This window comes from Humulus lupulus, chromosome 6 (assembly GCF_963169125.1).
Source record: "Humulus lupulus chromosome 6, drHumLupu1.1, whole genome shotgun sequence".
Classification (NCBI taxonomy): Eukaryota; Viridiplantae; Streptophyta; class Magnoliopsida; order Rosales; family Cannabaceae; genus Humulus; species Humulus lupulus.
The window spans coordinates 219,368,564-219,393,881 of NC_084798.1; the positions used below are offsets into that span (position 1 = coordinate 219,368,564).

General features: G+C 32.5%; 2 protein-coding genes across 2 annotated transcripts; both read right to left on the reverse strand.

Annotated features, from left to right (window-relative positions):
• Window positions 1–5,251: 5,251 nt before the first annotated feature.
• On the reverse strand, window positions 5,252–6,466 carry LOC133786105 (putative disease resistance protein RGA4). The gene has a single exon (XM_062225321.1). The coding sequence runs from the start codon at window positions 6,464–6,466 to the stop codon at window positions 5,252–5,254; it is 1,215 nt and encodes a 404-aa protein (XP_062081305.1).
• Window positions 6,467–7,882, reverse strand: LOC133786106 (putative disease resistance RPP13-like protein 1). The gene has a single exon (XM_062225322.1). The coding sequence runs from the start codon at window positions 7,880–7,882 to the stop codon at window positions 6,467–6,469; it is 1,416 nt and encodes a 471-aa protein (XP_062081306.1).
• Between the last annotated feature and the right edge of the window lie 17,436 nt (window positions 7,883–25,318).

Genomic DNA, 25,318 nt, shown 5'->3' on the forward strand with positions numbered 1-25,318 from the left:
TTCTTTTATAATAATTAAAAATATATATCTAATTATTTTGTTCTATTAATTAATTGAAAAACTATGTAAAGCATCCTTCTGAAAGAATTATTTTTAATAATAATATTCTTTAAACAATTTATACAACTATTATTCTAATGCCTAGAAAAAATTACCCATGATTTATAGGAAACATTGCAAATGTGCCCTTTCTATAGCATTCGGTTCACTTTTTAAATATTTTGTTGACGTAACATTGATGTGGAGCTTATGTGATGTGATTTGAGAGTCTAGAGGGAAAATACATGCATAAATAGTGGGTCTAATGACAAATTCTTGGGTAAATAAATGGTTATATTACAACTTTGTTTGTAGCGTGTGACCACAACAACAAATTGTTTAAAAACCCGAACGAAATGTAACAGAATGAGCACATTTGTGATTGTTACTAAAATACGAGGGAATTTTTGCTAGACAAAAAAGTTTAGGGGGAAAAAATCTACCAAATTTATAAATTGGGGGAAAATTTCTATTCACCCTTAAAAAAAATATGAAAGACTTATTAAAGCAAAATTGACTGACATTGGTAATTCGAGAAAATTAAATCATTCATTCTAACTCATTATTATGCCATCATCCTTGATCAGTTCCGTTTATATATTTCACTCTCAACCTATCTTGGTTTTGGATTTTGGCTAACGTAAGCATGGGCGGAATTTTTTTTTCCCTTTCAATAGAAAAAACTAGTGTCGAGCCCTATCAGTGTTCATATTCAACTTTGCCATCTGTCAGCCTCAATTCATAATCTCATTTATTAGCCTAGTCAATAACCTTATCTATTATGAATTAATCAAGAACAAGAGATCCCAAAGATCGCTATGAAAATTCATTTACATGAAATAATTTCTTTTGATATATTTAAAAGTATTTATAAAACACACATTACATGCATGCATAGTACATATAACACATTTAAATTGCAATGTATCTAAGATTTATCTTGCTTATGAAAAGGCTTGATATCTCACTGTCTATCACTACGCTCTAAACCACCTTTGTTTAAAAGTGGAGGAAACTGTAGATTATTCCTCTTTTTCAAACCAAAAAGCATTATTTAGATAAAGAGAGATAACGAAAGCGAAGGGCATGGGACATTGTGTAATTTCATTTTTACATAAAGTACATGAATTATATATACCACTAAAGATAAAAGAAAATGTACTTTAACGACTAGGGTGAAGTTTCTAATCAATGAGAGAATTGCTAAGGGGCACCGGTGGTGCCCAACACGACAATGAGGTGACATGTCGCTATTGTTAAAATTCAATATTGAATCCGACATAATTTAATTTACTAATTATTATAAAGTATCTCTAACCAATTAGAAGGTGACACCTCTTGTGGTGTTGGCCATCTTAATGTGTCAAATAGAAACACTCAATCAATGAATACTATAAAGTGGAGCAAGTATTAGTTGGTAATTAATGATAAAATATATAGTAGTAATTAATCAGAAGAAAAAGTAGTAGCACATGTGACTTTATTAAAAATAAATGCGCTCAATAATTGAGTTGTGGTATATATTATTCTGTGTCAAAAAGCGTACCTACCCGCTTATTACACTTTTAAATTAATTATTAAATATCATTCAGAAAAGTTTTTATATTTGATTTGTATAATCAGATTTTTGCCGGAAACAATCAATCAAATAAACATGATATAACTAGTATGAAAAGTTATGCATGATTTGATTAGTATAGTTCCATAAAAAAAATAACAGGATCACAACTTATTAAACTTTATAATCAGACTGTTACTTGGATCCAATCAAGCCATTCTCATGGTTGTGAATGCCCCCTATCCAATTGATATAATGTCCCCATTAACTTTTCATACGGTTCTTACAAGTCTTTTCTTCTTAAAAATACAACTTTTTATTACAATAATATAGCCTCTCAAACATATACTTTACATGCCCAATATATACCAAATACGCTAAACATATACTATACATCTATCAAAATCTTATAAATATATAAAAAGGTATAAAAGACATTTTGTTAACAAGAATCATAATTTGTTTGGGAGTATATTTGCAGCAAAACTTCCTAAATACTTAAACTTTTTTTTTAGGAGAATTGTACCCAAAGTCCCAATGGCAAAAGGTATAATATATATATATATATACATATGCATGTGTGTGAGTGGTCGATAAGTTTTTCAACATGACGTACATTCCGTTTAAATCCAAATTCGATCTGAAAGGGAATTATTCAGCTAAATTAAAATTAAATCAATCGAGAAAATTTAGTATTAATTGGTCCGTGTAATGACTACTCTTTCTTAGCCTGCACTAATTGAATTCACAATAATACATTTCTAAAATATTTTGATGGATATTAGTTATGATTTCCCGTTATAAATATTATATATAAATATATTTATATGAATGAATCTCTATAACAATAGAGAATACCCTTAATTAAATATCAAAATAATTGAGAATCACTGTCCAAAGTTAAATTTTATCATTAATTCTTGATTGTATTTATGTTGGTTACTTAATTTTCCTAGATCATATCTCTATGTATAAAAAAGGAGTTCAGCACCGCCAGGACTCTGTACGAGTTGGACTGGAGTTGGAAGGGAGCGATATTGACGAATTTGGTGAATTTCTTGAAGCACTCCTTCAAGGGGAGGAGTACTCTATATGTTTTTCTACATCATTTAAATATTATATCTTTAAACACATTTTATTAATAAAAGTAAAATAAAATAATTGAAAAAGAAAAAAGAAAAAATAAATATATACTAAATGGGAGAGAGAAAACATATAAAGAAAAATAATAATATTAAAATATTATATAAATGATATGTAAATGTTATGTAAATGTATATATATGGATTAATTGAAGTTTGTGCATAACTATTATTAATATATGTATAAAAGAGCTGATGGAATATATTTTTGTGAGTTTTAGCTAAATATTATAGAGAAAGTGTATTACAAAATACATCACCAAAACATAATTTTTTTATAATTTACCACAAACTTTTACACTATACCATACATTAGTTTCTCTATTTTTTTTCCTACATCATTTAAATATTATATATATATTTTATTTATTTTAAGAAATAAAATAATTAAGTATAATAATATATACAAACGTTTATAAAAAAATAATAAAATAATTATAGCTTGATGAATAGTGTTTCACTACATATAAATAAATACTATTTATTTAGGTAAAAAAAAATATAAGTTTACATCACCCATTGAAAGACAATTTATTTATTTTTTTCTCTACATTATAAAGAATAAGATATTTTACCTCATGACACATGTGTCCAAATATTTCAATCAGAAAAATATATAGAAAATGAGCTTGCGAGAAGTAATTGGAACTTAGTTAGTGAGTGGCCTCAATTATAAGTTGACAAGTACTCACTTTTAAATAACAAAAACTTTAATTGAAATAATGTCACTAGAGGTACAATAGATCGTTGCATTAATTGCTTTTTAGTTGATTGAATAGACATAATTTTATTGATTCTTCATGACAAAAACATATATCAATTATGAGGATACATACAGAGAATTATGGTGATTTCATTACTAGAACAATAAATATTGGTGGCTTCCACCATATATATATTCTTTATCTAGTTATTTATTACTTGATGTCACGTGATGCTGATATGCAAGAGGGGTTTTTGGTTGAGATTTGTTTAGTTTAATTAAGTTGTTTATTGACTTTTAATATTAATATTAGTGCCTATTAGTTATTAAGCATCTAGGCTGCCAATTGATGCTAGAAGTAGTGACTAGTAATTATTTATTTTTTAATACCAATATTAGTGCGTAGTTTTGTAGATTAAATATCTAATAATTAAAAATTACTTAATTAATTTCTCTCAGTGAGAAAACATACAACAAAAAGTAAGCTAGAGGTAGACAGAATTAATGTCTAATAATTAAAATTTACTTAATTAATTTCACTGATTTAGTACCTGCCGAAGGCCTTCCACATATCAATAACCAAATCTTTTCAACTTGATTTAGTGCATTTTCTTGAGCCTTTTATTTGGGTTATCGGTGTGTAACTGAAGTGCTCTATTTTTCTTGTTTTCCAATAACAGAGAAGGCATGATGTTGTGTGTGTCTCACACAATCAAGACTTGTATCAAATTTATATTTACTTTGTTCTCTTTAGTCTTTCAAAAATTCAACTTTATTTATCATTGTTATACATTCTTGTTGTTGAAATCTCTGCACTGTAAAATGGCTCTTAGATGATGGGAATTTGGCTGTTTAACTTTCTTTTGCATAAAATTTCACATGTAAAATGGCTGATTATGAAATGAAGAAGCCACTACAAAGCAAGAGACGCACTAATTAAGAATCACAGTGTCAGCGTTCCTATATATGTATCCCTACATCAAAAGATAAAGAAGTTGAAAAAGACAGCGACAGCTCCTCGCCTCATGTATTGTGGTTAAACCTATAAAGACAAGAGAAAAAATTATATTAAAAAACATCACATTTAAGCATGGTAGAACAAGAAATTTAAAGGTGAAAAATGCAATATTTGATGTAGTAATCAAGAGACTTACAAAGGCAAGTTAGAAATAACCAATACCCCAGATAATATACATTGTCTCGCATTAAACCAAATTAATAGTTTTATTATCACTTGTAAAAAGCCAAAGTTGATCATAAACTTTTACAGTATTTTTTCCAATGAAGTTATTTATATATACCCACCTCGATATATATGAATTCATAATATAATATGGATAAATACCCAAATTTCTCTAATCTAATTGCATGGCTGCATAGTTTATATATAAAACAAAGGAGATGGATTACAAACATCATAATTCTACAAACCAAAAAGAAAACATTTTCATAATGACATCTAGACGACTTAAAAATAAATCAGCTAAACTAGTGACAAGTAAAGACCAGCTGTCTAGACAAAAGAATAATAAAAAACAAGATATTGAATCGAAAAATAATAAATTTTTAATTTAACTAACTCCTTATATAATACAAAATATTTATTAGTCGATTAATAAAATGTTAGACTATCAAATTGATATATATTGCATATAAATCAGCATCAGCATCATAGAGAGTTGAAATAGTATTGAGGACAAATTAACAAATTTGTACAAAAGAATAATGACTTTTAGAAAAAACAGACTTTGAGTTAATCTATAAATCAAAATATATTAACTGAAATAAATTGAAAAAAAAAAGAAAAGGCTACGTGGCATACCAGTGATCTGTGTTTAGGTTAGGTATGTGTTGAATCTTGGGCCAATCTTCCCTTGTTCCTTCCTTGCACCTAAGCTCTAACAGAGAACAACTTGCTATCATCAAAGCAGTAAGAGTCTGGGGCAATCCTTCTGCTGGCAAGCACTCTAGCTTTTTCAAGTAATAAAGTTTCAATTGTCGAAGTGAGGTGAGGTGGTGAAAACTTTTTCCGTTTAGAGCTGTAAGCTTATCAAATCCATGGATCCAAAGATGAGTTAAAGAAGGTGGGAGAAACCATTCTTCTGGAAATGAATCCACCACTCCTCCATAATTCTTAAGATCTAACTCAATCAACGATGGGAGTCTTTGTAAATTCCATTTCATGCGATTTTCCTTGAGCATATTACATGATATGATACGTAGACTTTTTAAAAAAAAGGGTAATCCCATTTTCGAAAATGACTCTAACCTTGAACAACCATCTATGTTCAACCATTCAAGAGAGGGATATGCAACGTCAATATGAGTACTTAATGGAAATATAGTCACCAAATCACCACATTTCCTAATGTCGATATATTCCAAAGATGGAAAATTACCGATAGGTAATGCCACATTTATCTTCCCACAACTTCTTAAAGAAAATTGCTTCAAACAAGGAAAAATCTCACACTTTTGGCCATCTGTATTGGTAAACGACCAATCCAGTCTACTTATTCCTTCAAGCTTTAGTACTTCTAACAGTGGAAATGGCATGTTCAAAGAAATACCACAAAACTCATCATGCATATCAAGACATGAAATATAAAGATGTCTTAGTGAACTTAGTAGTCGAAATGATAATAGGGACAAGCAACAGTTTTTGGAGACTAGATGAAGTTTTTCCAAATTAAAGTAGGATGGATGTGTTACCCAATCTGGTAAGTTTGTGCCGTTATAATTGAGTATTTCGAGTTTCTTCAAATTTTCATGTGGTTGGAACGCATTAAGTACTTCTCTTTCCTTTATTGAATCACTTGCTTCATCATTCCATCTTAAAATAAGCTCAGTGAGATTCCTTCTGTTCTTCAAGTTGCCTTCCAAAACATCACTCACTTCCTTCACATATCCAAGGCCTGAAATTTGCAAGCTTCCATGCAAATTCTCCGACTTACCCAACTCTTTGATCCTGGACCCATCATTTTCATACAAAACAAAATCACTTAATGTCTGAAGATTGATCATTTAGAAAATCCTGGGCGACATCTCCTTTAAACTTGTTCCTCTTATCATAAGATGACACAGGTTGATTAGCCTAGAAATGTTGGTAGGCAACTGTGTGAGTTTTCCACAATGTGACAATACCAGTGTTTCCAAATTGTACAACACACAAATTGAAACTGGTAATTCTTCAATGTTTGTACTAGATATATCCAAATACATGAGATACTTTAAATTCTCAATCGAAGAAGGCAATTTTGTGATATTAGACTCAGATAAAGAAAGTGCTCTTAAGCATTCTCCATCTCTTACCACCATTTGAAGTGTTAATCTTGCATCAGAGAGTGAATATATATTTGATAATGGTAAAGCCAACAAGCTACGCAAATACTTCACTCTAGGTAAATTATCAAATTCTATTGTATCTTTTAAGTCTTTCATGTATGATAGATAGTGAGTCTTGCTACTAAGTTTGTGCAAGTCTTTACAACTATCATACATAAAACAACACCGACCTGATACATACATAGCTAGATCATGCATAAGATCGTGCATAGAAAGAGAACGATTCCTTGTGTTTCTTTGAAAAAATGATCTTGCTATTAAAGCCTTCAAGTACTTTTCTCCAACATCTTCAATTCTTTTTCTAGGTTGAGATTTCAAAAGACCTTCTGCCATCCATATTAATATTAGTTTTTCTCTATCATCATCACCAAATTCATAATCTTTGGGAAATATTGAAAGATAAGAAAAACATGGCTTTAAGTAAGGAGGCAGAAATCGGTAGCTCAACCACAATGCTGGAACAATTCCGATATCGCGACAGTTGGGTAACTCCCACACGTCACTTTGCAGTACATGCCTCCACTCGTCAAGAGTTGAAGTAGATCGTAAAAGACCAGCCATCGATTTTACAGCCAAAGGAAGGTCCTTGCACTTCTTAACAATTTGTCTTCCAATTTCTTGCAACTCAGACAATACCATTTTATTAGAGCCTACATTATCAAAGGCATGATCTACAAATAACTTCCAACATTCATCATCAGACATGTTTTTAAGCTCATAAGTTTGAACATTCCTCGTCTTCATCTGCAACGCGACATCTCCATTACGTGTGGTGGCAATAATCTTGCTTCCTTGTGCGCCAGATTGAAAAGAGCTTTTCAAAAGATCCCACAACTCGTATTTTTCGTTCCACACATCATCGTGAACAAAAAGAAATTTCTTCCCTGCCAAAGAATCCTTCAAGTCTTTTTGAAGTTGATGTTGCTCATTTGTTGCGCATCTTTTTCCTGTGATCTTCTCCAAAATAATCTTTATTATTTTGACAACATCAAAATCATCGGATACAGTTACCCATGCTTTCAAGGCAGAGTGTTCTTGGACAATGGTATCGTAAAATACGTTCTGCGCAAGAGTAGTTTTGCCAATGCCACCCATCCCTACTATAGGAATAACTTAGATCCTAGGGCCAGCATCATCATCACACAACAATAACTTAAGAATAGCCTCTTTATCACCCTCTCTTCCATAAACTTGTGAATCATCTAGCAAAGGGGCATGTGTTCTATGTAATGTTGTTTTCTGGTCAACTTTTTTCAAACCAAGGTATTCTGTCTGTTCTAAAAGATCCTTTAGAGTATCAAGGATCTCTTCTATTTCATATTTCACAGCACTTATTTCAAATGGATTATTAGAGGCAAAGTTGAAGGGCTTACTTCCTGTGCTTTCGAGTTCATCTTCCTCCATTTTGAGTCGCAGAGCTTCAGTACTGAGCTTGTCCATCATGTGATCTGCTTCATACAGTACTTCTTTAAGCTCATCAAGCCAATTCTTCACGTTGTTGTCTCCAAGCTGCTTCTCCTCAGCATCGTTCAGCAGGGCATTAGCTGATAGCAACACAATCTTCAACCTTTTGAGCAGCTTAAGATTGAGTTTGTTTCCTCGAAAGAAGTCAAGGACCTCTTTGGAAGCAAGTCTGTCAAAGAGGACATTGATGAAACTTGAGAGAAGAGCTCCCCCCACCATTAAGTCAACCATGGTTTCTGTTCTTGAGGGAAAGAGAAAATGAAGAAAGATAGAATTAGCGTATGGCAAAGAAGGTTAGAACAAAAGGAGTAGTGGTAATATTTGATATGGTGTTTAAATTTAATATTCTGACAAAGACATTTACCTAATTAGCACGATAATTTTTTCTCTTACCATTGGTGATGGTTCCAAGAAGATGCCAAGAAAAGTTTACAATGCTTTTCATAAATAAATATAAACACAGACACAGAAAATAATACACTTTTGTATATTTGTATCATTAGTTGATATAAGATGACAGGTTAGGTACGTTGTTGACCATTTTATAGTGAAGATAAATTATTATTATATGAAATGATTCCCTTCCTTTAACAATATTGTTTAGTTCGACATAAATAAATGATTATATATCCCCTTGCTGATATGCATTATTAGAATGAGAATGAGATTTGAATTGGGGGTCTTTGTATTTTCTATATAAAGAAAAATGAAATTATTTGAATATGTAATCCATTGTTCTAAATGGTTCCAAAGAGATGAAGAAGGCAAAGACTAGAGTAGAAATTGTAAACCAAATCTCTACTGTTATTAGATTATGGTATGCTATAAGAGAGAGTGCTTGTGGCTTGTAAAAAGGAACAAAAGAAGGTGCTCTTTCATTGTGATCATCCTAAACTTGGATGAACAATTTATACTTGTTTATACAAAATGATTACACCACTTTAATCTCAAGTGTTCCTGATTGCATCAAGATCAGACTGTAGTTTGTTTACATCATCACTATGTTCATATTGCAGGAATTTCTTTACCTCTTTTGAATTTCGGATGATATGGTTTTTATTTCTTGTTCACTCCCCTCAGCATTTGAAGATTTTCCTTGGTTTCTGGGGTATTTTCATAACGAGAATCTTGAAGACTTTCCTCTTCCAAAGGGATTTTGAGAACTTTCCTGTAAAAAATCACTTATGTGTTGATATATCCAAGTTACATTCATTTATAATGCTGGGACCAAAATGAGTCATGTCATAAATAGTTTGAAACCAAATCTATAGCTACATGCCTTGGCCAAGTACACAGAATTAAGCCAAGTGATTTAACATTGACATCTTACCATTGAGAGTTCAACTCTTTAAGATGATTCACTACAAAAAAACCTCATCTTTGCCGGCGCAAATTTGCGCCAGCAAAAGTGAGGTTTTGCGCCGGCAAAAGTCATATAGTTTTTGCCGGCGTAAATTTGTGCCGGCAAAGGTCGGCAACGTATCCCAGTCGCTAATGTCACTTTTGCCGACGCAAATGTAATGCGTCGGCAATGATATCTTTTGGCGACGAAAAAATGCGCCGGTAAAAAATTTTGTCACGTTGTTGTGGAAAATACTTTTAGCGGCGCAAAAATGCGCCGGTAAACGTTTTATCTTTTAGTGGCACGTTTTTGCGCCGGTAAAGATGTATATATGCAGTGAGGGTTGAAACTTTTGCCGACGTAATTTTGCGCTGGTAAAAGTATTTTTTAAATAATTTTTTTATTATATTACTAATTTTATTTTCAATATATTAATATTAATTAATAAATTTCAATTTTAATATATTAATAATTATTTAATTTTTTAGTAATATTATTTAATTAGAAATAAAATTAAAATTTTATAAATAAATAAAAAAAATTACAACTAATAATATTTATTGTCTCCACCAAACATGAAAATATATAAGTTGTTTAGTAAATTAAATGTCTAATAAATTAAACTTTAAATAAATAAATAAAAAGTTCTACAAATGAGTACTGTCAGCCTCATTATCCCCGCCCCCGTCAGCATCATCGTCCTCGTCCGGATCCTGTTCTGGTAAGTCGACGGTAAAACCATGAGCCAATTCACCAACCTGCTTCAACAAAGCACTGAGCAGGAGATCTTGACGCCGTTGACAACTCTCAAGTTTAGTATTATGCTTTTTTAGGTTATGATTTTCTAGCATAATGTCCTCAGTTCGTTGCAAAAGGCTGTCCACTTCAGGTGGCAATTGCCTGGACATTTGAGAAGTTGACGAAGATGCTGCCCTCTTTGCGCCAATTGCCTTCAACCTAGGCAACCTAGGGAAATGATAGTCAAAGTATTTCATGACTGTTTGTCTCCCTAATTATTACTAACTGATAATAATATCCTATCTCTCGCAAAAATAATTATTTATAGGGATATTTGTGGCTAAATTACTCAAACTTACAACTTACCAACACTTAAATGACACGTGGCACCACATGATTGGTACACATTATTATTATTATTTTAAATAATTTTTCATAAAAAAATCATTTTATATTTTTAATTTTTTTAAAAAAATCTAATTTATTGTTTTTCAATTTAAAAGTAACAAAAAATAATTTTTTCTCATTTTAAAAAAAAAAATCAAATTTGTTGCTTTTAATCAATTATTTAAGATTAAGTAAAAAAAAATTTAATGTTAAATTATTGCTTGGATTTTAAACAAAATTACTTAATCTTTAATTGAAAAAAAGTAGACAAAATGATAAATAGGAAGATAATAATAATAATAATAATAATAATAATAATAATAATAATAATAATAATAATAAATTAAAAAATTTGAGGATATTAACAATAAAAAATTAAATTTAAAAAAAAAATGTATTTTTCATACTTAATCTTAAATTGAAAAAATGTTTGATTTTTTTATTAAAAAAATGTAAATTTTATTTTTTGTTAAATTGAAAAATAAATTGAAAATTATTTTAAGAATAATAACAATGTGGACAAATCATATAGTGCCACGTGTCCTTTGACCAGTCAACTTTAACATTTACTTATTTATTACTTTTATTTTAAAATTAATTTAATTATACATTAATTTCATTTTGTAATTTTTTATTAAATTCTTCAATTTGTATTAGATTATTTACTTAATCAATAACAATTTTATAATATTTATATTTTACTTAATTATATTTTATTAAATTATTTAAATTTTTAACTTTTTCAATTATAAAACATCTAATATTAATGTTAAAATTAATTATTAATTATTATGATTGATAATTTTATTTTATTTAAATTATAGTTAAAAATTAATTTTTTTGATTAATTTTTAATTATTCTTAAATTTTTATTTAATTAATTATTAAACTTTTATTAAATTTATTAACTCTAACAAAATTTGGGGAGCATAACGACAATATATTCAAACTATCCCAAAAATTGAAAAACCTACAAATTAAACACATATATACCCAGAATATTCCCATATCATACAAAACATATAATATACATTAACAAATACATCAATTTACATATATAAAAATATTTAACCACAAAAAAACATATACCAAAACTGATTTTTTTATTAATACAAAAAAAAATTATTAAATACATATTTACAAAAATATCACATTTAATATAAAAAAATTTAAAAATATAAGCATACATTATTAATCTGGTTATTTTAAGTTCATACTTTTACTAAAATACATATATCGCAAAATACAATATAATAAATATTAACAAGCAAAATTAAACAAATACATATAACACATTAAAATAAAAAAAAATACACATTCAAGTCTGTTTTTTTAATTTTACAAAAAAAATTAATAAATATAAAATACATATATTATAAAAGTAACTTAAATATAGTTATTATTAAGAGAAACAAATACATATAAAGCATTAAAATAAAAATTAATGTTAACGGCTATATTTTTTGTAATTAATGTTCATTTTCCTAAGACTAACAAAATTTGAGCAGCATAACAGCTATATTTTAAACTATCCCAAAATTTTATAAAACCTGCAAATTACACACAAAAATATGCACAACATAAACGCATATTTAAAATTTCTAAAATATTTTAAAATTTGATTTTTAATTGCTAAAATTTAATCTTATTATAGTACCAAATCTAATCTCATAATCTTAAGATTAATCAAATACTAATTAAATTAATTTTTAATTATGAGATTATATTAGATCATCTAATGTAATGATTTTTACTATACTATCATGCACAACATAAAATTTGATTTTTTCTTGTACCTCTTTTTCTAAAATTTAAAACAGAAAATAAAAATAAAAAAACAAAAATTAAATCATATATAAACAGAAATAAATAAATAAAAAATAAGAAAATACAAAATAGAAAAAAAACATAAATATAAATATAAACATATACATATACATTTTAAAACATAAAAAACATATATAAATATATATATACCGGTTTAAATATATATTAGTTTAAATATATAATATATAATATATATCAGATTATATATAATATATAATAAATCTTAGTTTATATATATAATATATAACATAGATAAATATATATATATATATATATGTTAGTATATACCTGTGCAGCGTGGTGGTCCGGTGGTGGTGGGGTGGTCCGGTCGGCCGTGTAGTTCGGTGGTGGCGGGGTGGTCCCGTTGGCGGCGTGTACAACTTAGAAAAAAAAATGAGAAGAAAATTTATGGGCAAAACAAACTAACAAACAAAAAAATAAAATAAAATAACTTACCCTTGAGAGAGATGGAGCCGTTGAAGAAGAGAGGGTATGGGGAAGAAATGATAGAAATGAGAGAAAATGAAAAAAATTGAGAAGAAGACTCGGGCGGCTGGGTTATAATGTTATGACTTTTGCCAACGCGTTTCGTTGCGCCGACAAAAGTATAAAATTGTGCCGGCAAAAGTCTACCAGAGAAACCCTAGTTCAAAACGACGTCGTTTAAATAAACATACTTTTACCGGCGCAATTTTTGACTTCTGCCGGCGCAACGAAACGCGCCGGCAAAAGTCTGGCCACCTACCTCCTTGAAAACGTGCACAACATTAATTTCACGTTCTCTTTTGCCGGCGCATTAGGTGAATTGCGCCGGCAAAAGTTCCTTCGTAATATATTATTACACTTTTGCCGGCGGAACTCGGAAAATTGTGGGAGCCATTTATATATATAATTATATATTTGTTGTGGTTGAAAGGTTATGACTTATTGAATCAAATGGAACCATATATTCACAAGGTATAATGTTAATTAATAGGGATGGGATGCTGGCTTAAATATTGTGGTTTTTACCATACACATGCATATACTAATAGATACGGTATACCAAGTAACTGTCTACCTTTTTCAAAAAGAACTACATCTCTGTTAGCTTGTATATGTTATTCTTCTCATCACTTGGTAATTTTTAAACTTGTGTTAATTAAATCCTGATATTCCTCAATAAAAAAATAAAATGGAACGAAATTACCGATCAATATTTTCTGGCTGAGTCGCGGACAAAGTCACTCTCTTTAAAACGTTTCGCGGCTCTGCCCTATGTGTGCATGACAGTCTATCAACCACGCCGTCCCCAGAATAAAACAGCCTCTGTACGATTCCTCCCTGCACCGAGAAGATCGTTCTTGTACACCCTTATAAAAGTGCTCTGAGAAAATTCGTAGAACCAAGAAAGAACAAAAAGAACTCTGCTTTTTTCAAAATTGTTCGATCTAACTTATACACAGAAGAAAATCCCCAAAACGTCTAAAAACGTTTTTCCATTAAATCAGAGGAGGATATAAACAGCTAAAAAACGTTTAACTTCATTTAATCAAAATAAAAACCATTTTTGTTTTATTAAAATGAACATTTTAAAATTATTTTAATTAATAAAATGATAAACGTTTAGATACCTTTGTTGAAAAAATTAAAACTTAAAAATACGACACCACACACCCGCCAGCCAGCTCAGCTCGGCTCGTTCGAACGGACGGCAACGCGCGCGCGTGTGGTGGTCAAGTGTGTGAGTCCTCTCCCATGCGCACAAAACTGGGTACCCCTTGGGGCACACCCCAAGACATAGCATTTGCAACTTATATACACTCCAAGAAGAGTGTTTCAATTCCATGTGAGACTTTTCCCATATCACACACAACTCTATAGTTTCAATTTTTTTAATAATTCATAAAAAGTTCCAACAATCCTCCACTTGAATTTTTAAAAAATATTTTCTCGAGCAATTTCAGAATCTATAAGATTGTGCATAAACAAATGTATCTTTCGATTTGAACATTTGCGTAGTGAATACGATTTAGATTATACTCGAGTGACACGTAGTCTTGAACTCTATTTCTAACATCGTACCACGCACCAACCTTTCAAGGGTGTAATAAAAAAAGACCGTGCGTTAATGGTCATGCACGTCTATCCCAGTATAGTGAATGCTCTAGAAATTTGCCCAAATTCCATAGGAAGCGGCCCCACTTCCACATTCACATAGGTGAGTCTATCAAGAGTACTCCTGTAGCTCGGTACTCCACTCCACATAGAGTATAGATCTCATTAAGAGTTTCTATTAACTCATCCTCTCATCGCTTCAGGAATTCATGCTTCTATTTGCTTTAATGGAAATAGCATGATTCAACTCATATCACTTCACAACTTGTTATTACCCATGAACCTAGTTCTTGGGATCTCCAGGCTTTAGGTTGGGTTACCATTATGAGTGATTCATCATTTTAAGGGCAATAGCCTCATTCCCTTCGATGTTTTATGGACTTTCTCTCTAGCCAATCCTTTCGTCAAAGGATCTGCTAAGTTATCATCAGTGCGTACATGATCCACTCTAATAGCTCCTGTTGAGAGAAACTCTTTAATAGTACTATGCTTACGACGTATCTGTCGTCTCTTACCATTGTAATAACGGTTCTGAATTTTCGCAATAGCCGCGATACTATTGCAGTGGATCAACACAGCTGGTATCGGTTTTTCCCATAAAGGGATCTTAGCTAGCAGGCTTCTCAGCCAACCTGCTTCTTCACTAGCTGTAGCTAGTGCTATCATTTCAGACTCCATGGTGGACTGTGCCAAAATAGTCTGTTTCTTAGATTTCCAAGAAACAGCTCCACCAGCTATACTAAAGATATAGCCACTTGTTGCTTTGGAGTCATCAGACAGAGAGTTCCTGTAACGCCCTGGCTACCCCAGAACAGTTACGGTGAACGGTGGACCGAAAATTTGACTCATTGCCTGAGTCCTTTGGTCAAAAACGTGCTCTAAGTGTAATTAACAGGTTAAGGTATAAAACCAATAAAAAGGAAATGGAGATTTTATTACAACTGCTCTGCAGAGCTAAACAAAACGTTTACAAGCTGTTCTCAGTACAAAAGGGTCACTACTGTTGTAAAGTTACAATCCCGCCGACCTAAGCGGCAAAAATAGGGTAAACCCCCTAGTTCCTCTGAGAACACCTTGACCGTGGTGGTCAAGCGGCCGCATATGTACACACCACCACTCAGCTCTCTACTCAAGGTTAGGTGAGCTTTTCTTTCCCTTTACCTGCACCACATAGCACCCATGAGCCAAGGCCCAGCAAGAAAACATAACATTTTATATAAACATTATCAAATGATTATCATTATAATCACACTGAGCATAAAGCTTTCAAACAAATGGGTAAACACCACATGAGGTCCTGATAAACCACACTGAGTGACTGACAAGCAAGTCACTAATTCAGATGGAAGAGTGGCTGATAAGTAAGCCACTAGCCTTCAACAGGTTCTGGTAACCTTACTGAGTGACTGCCATGCATGTCACTAACTCAGATGGGAGAGTGGTTGCTGAGTAAGCCACTAGCCTCCAAGCGCTTATTTCATTCATCGACCCTCGGGGTCGGTCTGGCATTAATGGTCTTTGAGTCATTCAATGCTGATGATCGATCAGATCAAATCTTGTTGGCTTGCGTGACACACGCTAAGGCTGTCCTGACTAATAAGCCAGCTCAACATGATCAGTGCCCAGTACCACCGCCGAACCTGACTAATAAGTCACAGCTTCACAGTTGATACTAGCACCCTTGCCAAACCTGACTAATAAGTCAGTGCCTTGCACAAATGGGCAACATATGCTAAGCATTCCATATACAATCCATGTCCATATTCTCACATTCAACATGCCTCAGGAATATCCATGCATGTCACACTTGGGGTGCAGTTTTCTTACCTCTGGTCCGAGCTAGAACAGATAAAAGAATGACCCTGAGAACGATCGACCTTTTGGTCCTTTAGCAGATACCTGGTCATAACCAAATTATGGGATTCCATCAATAAAATGAATAATAAAAGGTTCCCAAACCAAAACCTAACCTCCGGGACCTCAAACACTACTCAACCGGGTAGTAGGTTCAATCCCGAGGCCTTAGGCTCGCATCCCCGAGCCAAAAAGCCAATTCTGGCCAAAAATGCCTTAAGGGCCGCGGCCCTCCCCTGCTGCGCCGCGGCGCGCCCTTCAGACAGAAGGGGCCTCCCCTGCCAGACGCCAAGGGCCGCGGCGCTCCCCTGCTGCGCCGCGGCGCTCAGCCCAGAATTGCTAAGTCGGCCACACGAACCAGTTTTCTCCCCTGAGATCTTTCCTCTCAAACCAGCCCTTCAAACCCTCTCTAAACTTCTTCCAAACACACAATTAAACCCCCAAATAACACCCAAGGCTCACCCTCATCAAACCCCAATAAAAAACAACATGAGAACTCCCTTTAATCCTCACTTTCCACATCAAATTCTAAAGCTGAATTCCTAAAACGAAAACAGAGCAAACATGGAAACTAAGGGCTACAAACTTACCTCAAGTTCAGGTTATGATGCTCTTCCACTGTGGAACACTCTCCCAAAGTATCAAGGCTTAGCTCCCAAGCTCAAACCTTCAACAAATTCACAAAACTCACAAGGAAGGAGAAGCAAGATGAAGGTACGGGAAGAGAAGAAGCTTACACTCTGTTTTTACTCTGTTTATCCACAGCCTTCCAAGCTTAACATATATCCAAGCCAAAAGACTAAAATACCCCTAGGTCTTTAAAAGTCTCTAAAGCCAACCCAAGGGAAATTTTGGTACTTTCCACCTATACCGTTAATCATAATTAACGCTTCCCAATTCCCGCTAATCTCAACATCCTCAAACACCAATAATTCACATCCCGTTACCCTTTAATCCCCGGTAACACTCTAATCATTAAAACACCCCGAGACTCACCCCGAGCCCCGAGCTTAAGCCCGTTATGACCAAACCGATATTTAACATTTCCTTGATCGTCCCATGCCAAATGGCTCGAACAAACCCACATCATAATGTGGTCTCAATTTATATCACCAACATGCGTTCAAATAACCAATTTACCCTCAACGGGCCAAATTACCATCACACCCCTGTATAAAGAAATATGGACTCACATGCATGCATTTCACATCATATCATAATATAATCAACATATACATGCATTTAATCAATTAATAATACAATTAAGCAAGTATGGCCCTCCCGGCCTACTGTTCACACCGTTAAATACATCGGAGAATTTGGGGCTTTACAGTTCCAGTCTACATCATTATAACCTTCGAGAACAGCTGAAAACTTCTGATAATGTGATCCAAGGTTCATGGTTCTCTTTAGGTATCTCATGACCCTTTCAATAGCATGCCAATGCTCTATACTAGGTCTGCTAGTAAATCTGCACAATAATCCCACGACTTAGGCAATGTCGGGTCTCGTACAATCAGTGGCATATCGAAGACTGCCATTGATGCTCGCATAGTCAGATTGTCTTACACCGTCACCAATGTTCTAAAATAACTTTACACTTGGATCATATGGTGTGCAGGCATGTTTACAATCAAAGTAATTGTATTTCTTTAGAATCTTCTCAATATAGTGAGATTGATCCAAAGAAATTCCCTTTTCGGACCTAGTAATCTTAATACCAAGGACTACATTTGCTTCTCCGAGGTCCTTCATATCAAAGTTAGCACACAACAGAGATTTCACAGCATTCACAGCATGGATATTCGAACCAAATATGAGCAAGTCATCCACATATAGACATACAATAGTGCAAATGTCATTATCAGATTTATAATAAATGCATTTGTCACTTTCATTCACTTTAAATCCATGTGAGATAACTAAATTGTCAAATTTCTCATGCCATTGCTTAGGTGCCTGCTTAAGACCATACAGAGATTTATCTAACTTGCAAACCTTATGTTCCTGGCCATGGATTACAAACCCTTCCGGTTGATCCATATAGATCTCTTCTTCTAATTCACCATTAAAAAATGCAGTCTTAACATCCATTTGGTGTACTACTAGATTGTGAATGGCAGCTAGGGAAATCAAAACTCTAATGGATGTTATCCTCGTAACAGGTGAAAAGGTGTCAAAGAATTCTATGTTTTCTCTCTGCCTAAAACCCTTGGCTACCAAACGAGCCTTGTATTTTTCAACAGTACCATCGGGTTTCAATTTCTTTTTCAAGATCCACTTACAACCTATAGGCTTACAACCAGGAGGTAAATCAACTAAGTGCCACATTTTGTTAGACTCAAGAGACTCCATCTTATCATTTATGCTTCTTGCCAGAGGTCAGCATCTAAAGAGCACAAGGCTTCTTGGAGGTTAGCAGGATCCTCCTCTAATGTATAGACACAGAAATCATAATCATAATCTTTAGCAACTCTAGTTCTCTTACTTCTCCTAGGTTCTGATTCTCTATCCTCAATATTTTCATTATTCCTAATCACAGGAATGTTGCTAGTAGATACACCCCCACTATTTCTCAATTTAAAAGGGAATCTATGTTCATAAAAATTAGCATCATTTGATTCCACAATAACATGCGCATTTAAATCATAGAACCTATATGCTTTACTATTAATTGCATATCCGATAAATACACATTCATAGACTCTACTTGCTAGTTTAATTCTCTTAGGATCAGGAATACGAACATAAGCCAGACAACCCCAAGTTCTAAAATAGGACAGGTTAGGTTGCCTATTTTTCAAGATCTCATAAAGTGAAACTTTACTTTTAGACTTAGGAACTCTATTCAGCACATAACAAACAGTCAAAAGAATTTCACCCCACCAATGAGATGCAGCACCAGAATTCAATAAAATAGCTACAACAGATTCAGTAAAAGTTCGATTCTTCCTTTCAGCTTTACCATTCATTTCAGGTGAATATGGTGCAGTGGTTTCGTGTACAATGCCATGTGAATTATAAAACTCAATAAAGATGTTTGAATCATATTCAATTCCTCTATCACTACGAAACCTTTTAATTTTCTTATTGAATTGATTCACAATTTCAGTCACAAATAATTTGAACATGTCAAGCGCATCACTTTTATTTTTCATCAAGTACACATAAGTAAAGTCAGAACAATCATCAATAAAAGTGATAAAATAACGTTTACCATTCCTAGTTAACGTTCCGTCAAGTTCACAAATATCTGAATGAATTAAATCTAGTGGCTCAGATTCTCTAGTAACAGACTTATGAGGAGTCTTAGTTATTTTTGCTTGACTACAAAAATCACATTTTTCAAAATCGTTATCTGACACTTTAGGAATCAGTCCTATGTTACTCATGTTCATAATAATGCGCTTATTAACATGACAAAGTCTAGCATGCCAAACATTAAAATCACACAACATATAAGCAGAAGGAGAAACTTTATTGGATTCAACATTTAACTTAAACATGCCATCAGTAGCATAACCCTTCCCAACAAAAATACCATTCTTAGTGATGGTGTACAAATCAGCCCCAATAGTTTGAGTAAACCCAGCCTTATTAAGCAGAAAACCAGAAACCCGATTCTTTCTCATCTCAGGAGTATGCATTACATCTTTCAGTAATAAAGTCTTTCCTGAGGTAAACTTAAGCTACACATTTCCAATCCCAGCAACAATAGTGGTGTGGGAAACTCCCAACAACACTTTCTTATCATCAGCAGCAGTGTATGTTTTAAACATAGCACGATCATAGTAGACATGGCGAGAAACGCCAGTGTCTACCCACCACCCATCTGATCCACCAATAAGGTTGATCTCAGAAATCATAGCTGTAAAAGCTTCTTCAGTCAAGTTAGCCTGCGGAGCAGTGCTTGGCTTGTTCCTACACTTACGTGCCATATGACCTAGCTTGTTACAGACGTAACAAAGGAATTTTCCAGAGTCATTCTGTTTAGGTGGAGGCTGCTGCCTTCCATGTTGGTTCCTGTTATGGTTCCAACTCTGATTGTTGTTTCGAGGATTGTTATGGTTGTTGCGGTTGGAATTTGAATTCAAGTTACGGTTGGAATTTGAATTCGAGTTGTGGTTTTGACTCTTAAAAGTTTTGCCATTTGGCTTCAGAACCGCAGGTGTGGGCTTCTTAGTAATGCTGTTAGAGACAACAAGCACCTCTTCTTTCTAGTCTTGTTTCCTTGCTTCCTCCTCGATACGAAGGCGGGTGATCAAACTTTCTAAGGAAAATTCCTTAGTCTTATGCCTGAGAACATTTTTAAAGTCCTTCCAGGAAGGAGGTAATTTGTCAATTAAAACAACAACTTGAAACTGTTCATCAAGGGCCATACCTTCTGAGATAATCTCATGAGAAATTTTTTGAATTTCGTGAGATTGGGCCTCCACAGATTTATCGTCCACCATCTGATACTTCAGGTAGTGACTAACAGCGTATTTTTTAGTCCCCACCTCCTCTGTATCGTATTTCTTTTGCAGCACCTCCCAAATCTCCTTTGCTGACTTGTCTGACTTATAATAGTCATAAAGATCATCAGATAAACCGTTAAGAATAAAATTCTTACAGAGGAAATCATTTTCCACCCAGGAGTCCAAGTCCTTTTGTTGCTTCTCGCATTCAGTCTGATTGTCCTTGTCGGTCGAGGCTTCAAGGACAACCGGCTTCATAACAGTGAGCACAAACGCAACCTTCTTCATGGTCAGATAAAAAAGCATCTTCTATTTCCAACGCTTAAAGTGCAAACCCTCAAAACGAAATGACTTGTTAATATCAACAGAGGTAGAACCAGAAAAATCATCGGTCGTAGCCATAGCAGAACAGAACGTCTTAAAGTTGATATTCCTCAATAGAAAAATAAAATGGAACGAAATTACCGATCAATATTTTCTGGCTGAGTCGCGGACAAAGTCGCTCTCTTTAAGACGTTTCGCGGCTCTGCCCTAAGTGTGCACAGCAGTCTATCAACCACGCCGTCCCCAGGATAAAACAGCCTCTGTACGATTCCTCCCTGCACCGAGAAGATCGTTCTTGTACACCCTTATAAAGATGCTCTGAGAAAATTCGTAGAACCAAGAAAGAACAAAAAGAACTCTGCTTTTTTCAAAATTGTTCGATCTAACTTATACACAGAAGAAAATCCCCAAAACGTCTAAAAACGTTTTTCCATTAAATCAGAACATTTTTCCATTAAATCAGAGGAGGATATAAACAGCTAAAAAACGTTTATCTTCATTTAATCAAAATAAAAACCATTTTTGTTTTATTAAAATGAACGTTTTAAAATTAATTTAATTAATAAAATGATAAACGTTTAAATACCTTTGTTGAAAAAATTAAAACTTAAAAATACGACACCACACCACCCACCCACCCGCTCAGCTCAGCTCGGTCGGACGGACGGACGGCGGCGCGCGCGCATGGTGGTCAAGTGTGTGAGTCCTCACCCATGCGCACCAAACTGGGTACCCCTTGGGGCACACCCCAAGACATAGCATTTGGAACTTATATACACTCCAAGAAGAGTGTTTCAATTCCATGTGGGACTTTTCCCATATCACACACAACTCTATAGTTTCAATTTTTTTAATAATTCATAAAGAGTTCCAACAAATCCAGTCTCAACTAAAATGGTTATTTACTCTTCCTGAAATTAGGTTATTGATATATACACAACAATCTAAAGGGCATGCAAAAGTGGAACAAGATAAACTTGCCAAAAGAATTCAAGACACAAGCTGAGATGGACACTTTACAAAAGTATGGACACAATGAAGATGGGGAGGTTATTGGTTTAAGAAGTTTCTTCTATAGATTAGTCTTGTATTTTTATGAAAAATATTTGCTGGGATCTAGATGACTTATTGAATTCGTATCTATCAATCTTATTTGTATTATTTGATAATGTATTTTACTTGTTTGTTATGTTTTGCATGTTCTTTCTTTTCTTTTTGTCTTGGCAAGAAAAAATTTCATGAGATTTTATGCATTGACACACTGGTTTTTCTATCTTGGTAATTACAAATTTTCATACATTATGTATTCATACTTGTTCATGAATTTTTTTGAAGTTAGCTTGCAAGATGTGTTGTTTTTAGATCTGAAATTGTTAGGCTTCATCATGAAATTCTATCATGCTTATAGAAAATGCTCCACTGAGTTCGCTCTTACTTTTGATCTCATCTTTATTTTTCGAGACTCAGATTTTTGGCTCAAGAAACTCTACCTTGTTTATATTAAATTTAGAGTGCTATGGCTTACTTAATTTACTCTCTTAAATCAATGGATGAAATTGAGTGAATTCCAAAACTTACTTTAGTGCTTCTTAATTTACCCTCTTAAATGAGAATATGTGTGTTTTTTTATAATCTTTTTGATGTTTTTTTTCTTATTATTATTCAGAAATTCTCTTTCAACAACCTAACTAGGTCCTTAAGGATTGCTTCTTACAGCTGATTGTGTGGCAGCTTCTACTTGGCTTATTGTACATTTGAAATTTGTGAAATAACGACCTTTGTTTTTATTTTTCTAAGCGTCTTTGAGCAATACGAATTAGGATTCAAGCAACAAGATTGTAAGGCATATTTGTGTCAAAGGTGGAAGTTATATGAGTTGTTATGATTGTTCTTTATTCATTTTGACGTTTATTTATTGTTCTTCGATAATTTGTTGTGTAAATATGAGTACAATTTGTATATGTAAGTTTAATTTTGGAAAATTAATAAAGATATAATTTTAGGTTTATATATAATTAATTTTTGGTTTGAAATTTATATTATATTTGGAATGTTATGTTTTGGTGTTATCTCATTTGATTCAATATTTATGTAATTTTTAAAATATACATACCATGAGTGACAATATTTTTAAGCAATTTCTTTTAAAATTTTGATATATTTTTTAGTGACACATATTAACTGTCGTTGTAGAGAGCAACAGTGCTAGTTTTTGACTGTCGCCGTAAGCAGCAATAACGATAGTTTTTAGCTGTCGGCGTAGCTAGCAATAGTGACAATTTTTATTTGTTGGCGTATAGCCAGTAACAGTGACAATTTTTAACTGTCAACGTTTTCAGCAACAACAACAGTTTTTAACGGTCGACGTAGCTAGTAACAGTGACAATTTTTAACTGTCAGCGTTTTCAGCAACAACCACCGTTTTTAACTGTCGCCGTACCTACCCCTACGCCGACATAAGCAATTACGACAGTTAGTTGACTGTTGTTGTTGCTCAATAGCGACAGTTAAAAACTGTTGGGAAAGCCTAATTTTGTAGTAGTGTGATGTTTCTTTGTAAAAAAAAAAATTGACTCATGTTAAATTTTATTTCATTCATATTCTTATTAATATTTTATTGTTTTTATTACTCCCAATCAAACCATCTTGGGTTTATGTATTCTTGTTTTCCTATGATTATCCTAAATATATTCCTTGATACTTAGTCCATAACTTAGTTTGGTTTGAGGATTTAGATTTAATCGGAGGACCAAGACTTTGTCATAATACTAGCTCGAACAGAATTATAATGTTTCAAGACTTTTCAATATGAATCTTTTTCCCCATATATATATATATATAAATTTTTTATTGGTTTTAATTTTTTTTATTTATTTTAATGTTAACTTTAACGAAATATTCTTATATTTAACGATAGTTTGTAAACACTTAAACTTAAATAAAATAAAATTAAAAATTAAAAATTTAAAATAAGATATTTTTGAGATATTTTACAATAATAATTATTTAAAAATAATACATAATTAAACAAATTAAAATATGATATTTTTGAGATATTTTACAAAAATAATTATTTAAAAATAATAAATAATTAAACAAATTAAAATATGATATTTTTGAGATATTTTACAATAACAATTATTTAAAAATAATAAAATCATATGTTTTATAACTTAAATAAAATTTAATCAAACTTAAACTTACTTATTAGAATAATATCATATTAAACATATAATATAATATTCTGCAACAAATTGCTTTTTTTTTTTAAAACTAGGAAGAAACTTAAATTTAAAATTCACGTATAATATTTAATATTACATTAAACATATAATATATAATCTTTTATTGACCCTCCCAAATTCAAAAACTACAACAAATATAAACTTAAACAAAAATAAATAATTTATTTAAATAAAATATAATATTTATTTAAAATTTATATGACATTAATATAAATTTAATAAAAATAATTAATATATTCTATAAATAAAACTAAGCAAATTACACGTTGAATATATCTAGTATATATATATACACACACGTAATTCTCCAAAACTTACTGACCACACACACCTCAATCTAATCTTTATGGGGGCATTTGATGACTTTAATGGTCTAGCTACGTTTTTTATGGTACAGGACTTAATTATGATTGTCGATCACAATATATACGATGAAATTAAGAAACTTAATGGGAAAACTTTGTTTTTATGCTTAATGGATGGTATTATTTAAAAAAAATGCTAGACATTTAAATATTTCAAAATAATGCTACTTTATGGTATTTAAATTTTCTTGTCTTTTCCCTATTTTTTTCTCTTTCTTGGTTCACTTTCTCTCACCTCACGGCACAACCAACACCACCACCCACGACAACGACGGCACGACTAACACCAGAAAAACCTTCATAACTTCGGTTACCTTGTAAAGATAAACACAATACCAAAAGTAACATACATTTTGAGGATTCTTGGAATATAAATTTGTGGGTAAGTAATTATTTCTCAAATATACTGATGTTTTTTTTACTTAAGACAC

Coding starts and splice junctions, on each gene's coding strand:
- LOC133786106 (XM_062225322.1), bottom strand. CDS start 7,882: ATGGGTGGCATTGGCAAAACTACTCTTGCGCAGAACGTATTTTACGAT.
- LOC133786105 (XM_062225321.1), bottom strand. CDS start 6,466: ATGATCAATCTTCAGACATTAAGTGATTTTGTTTTGTATGAAAATGAT.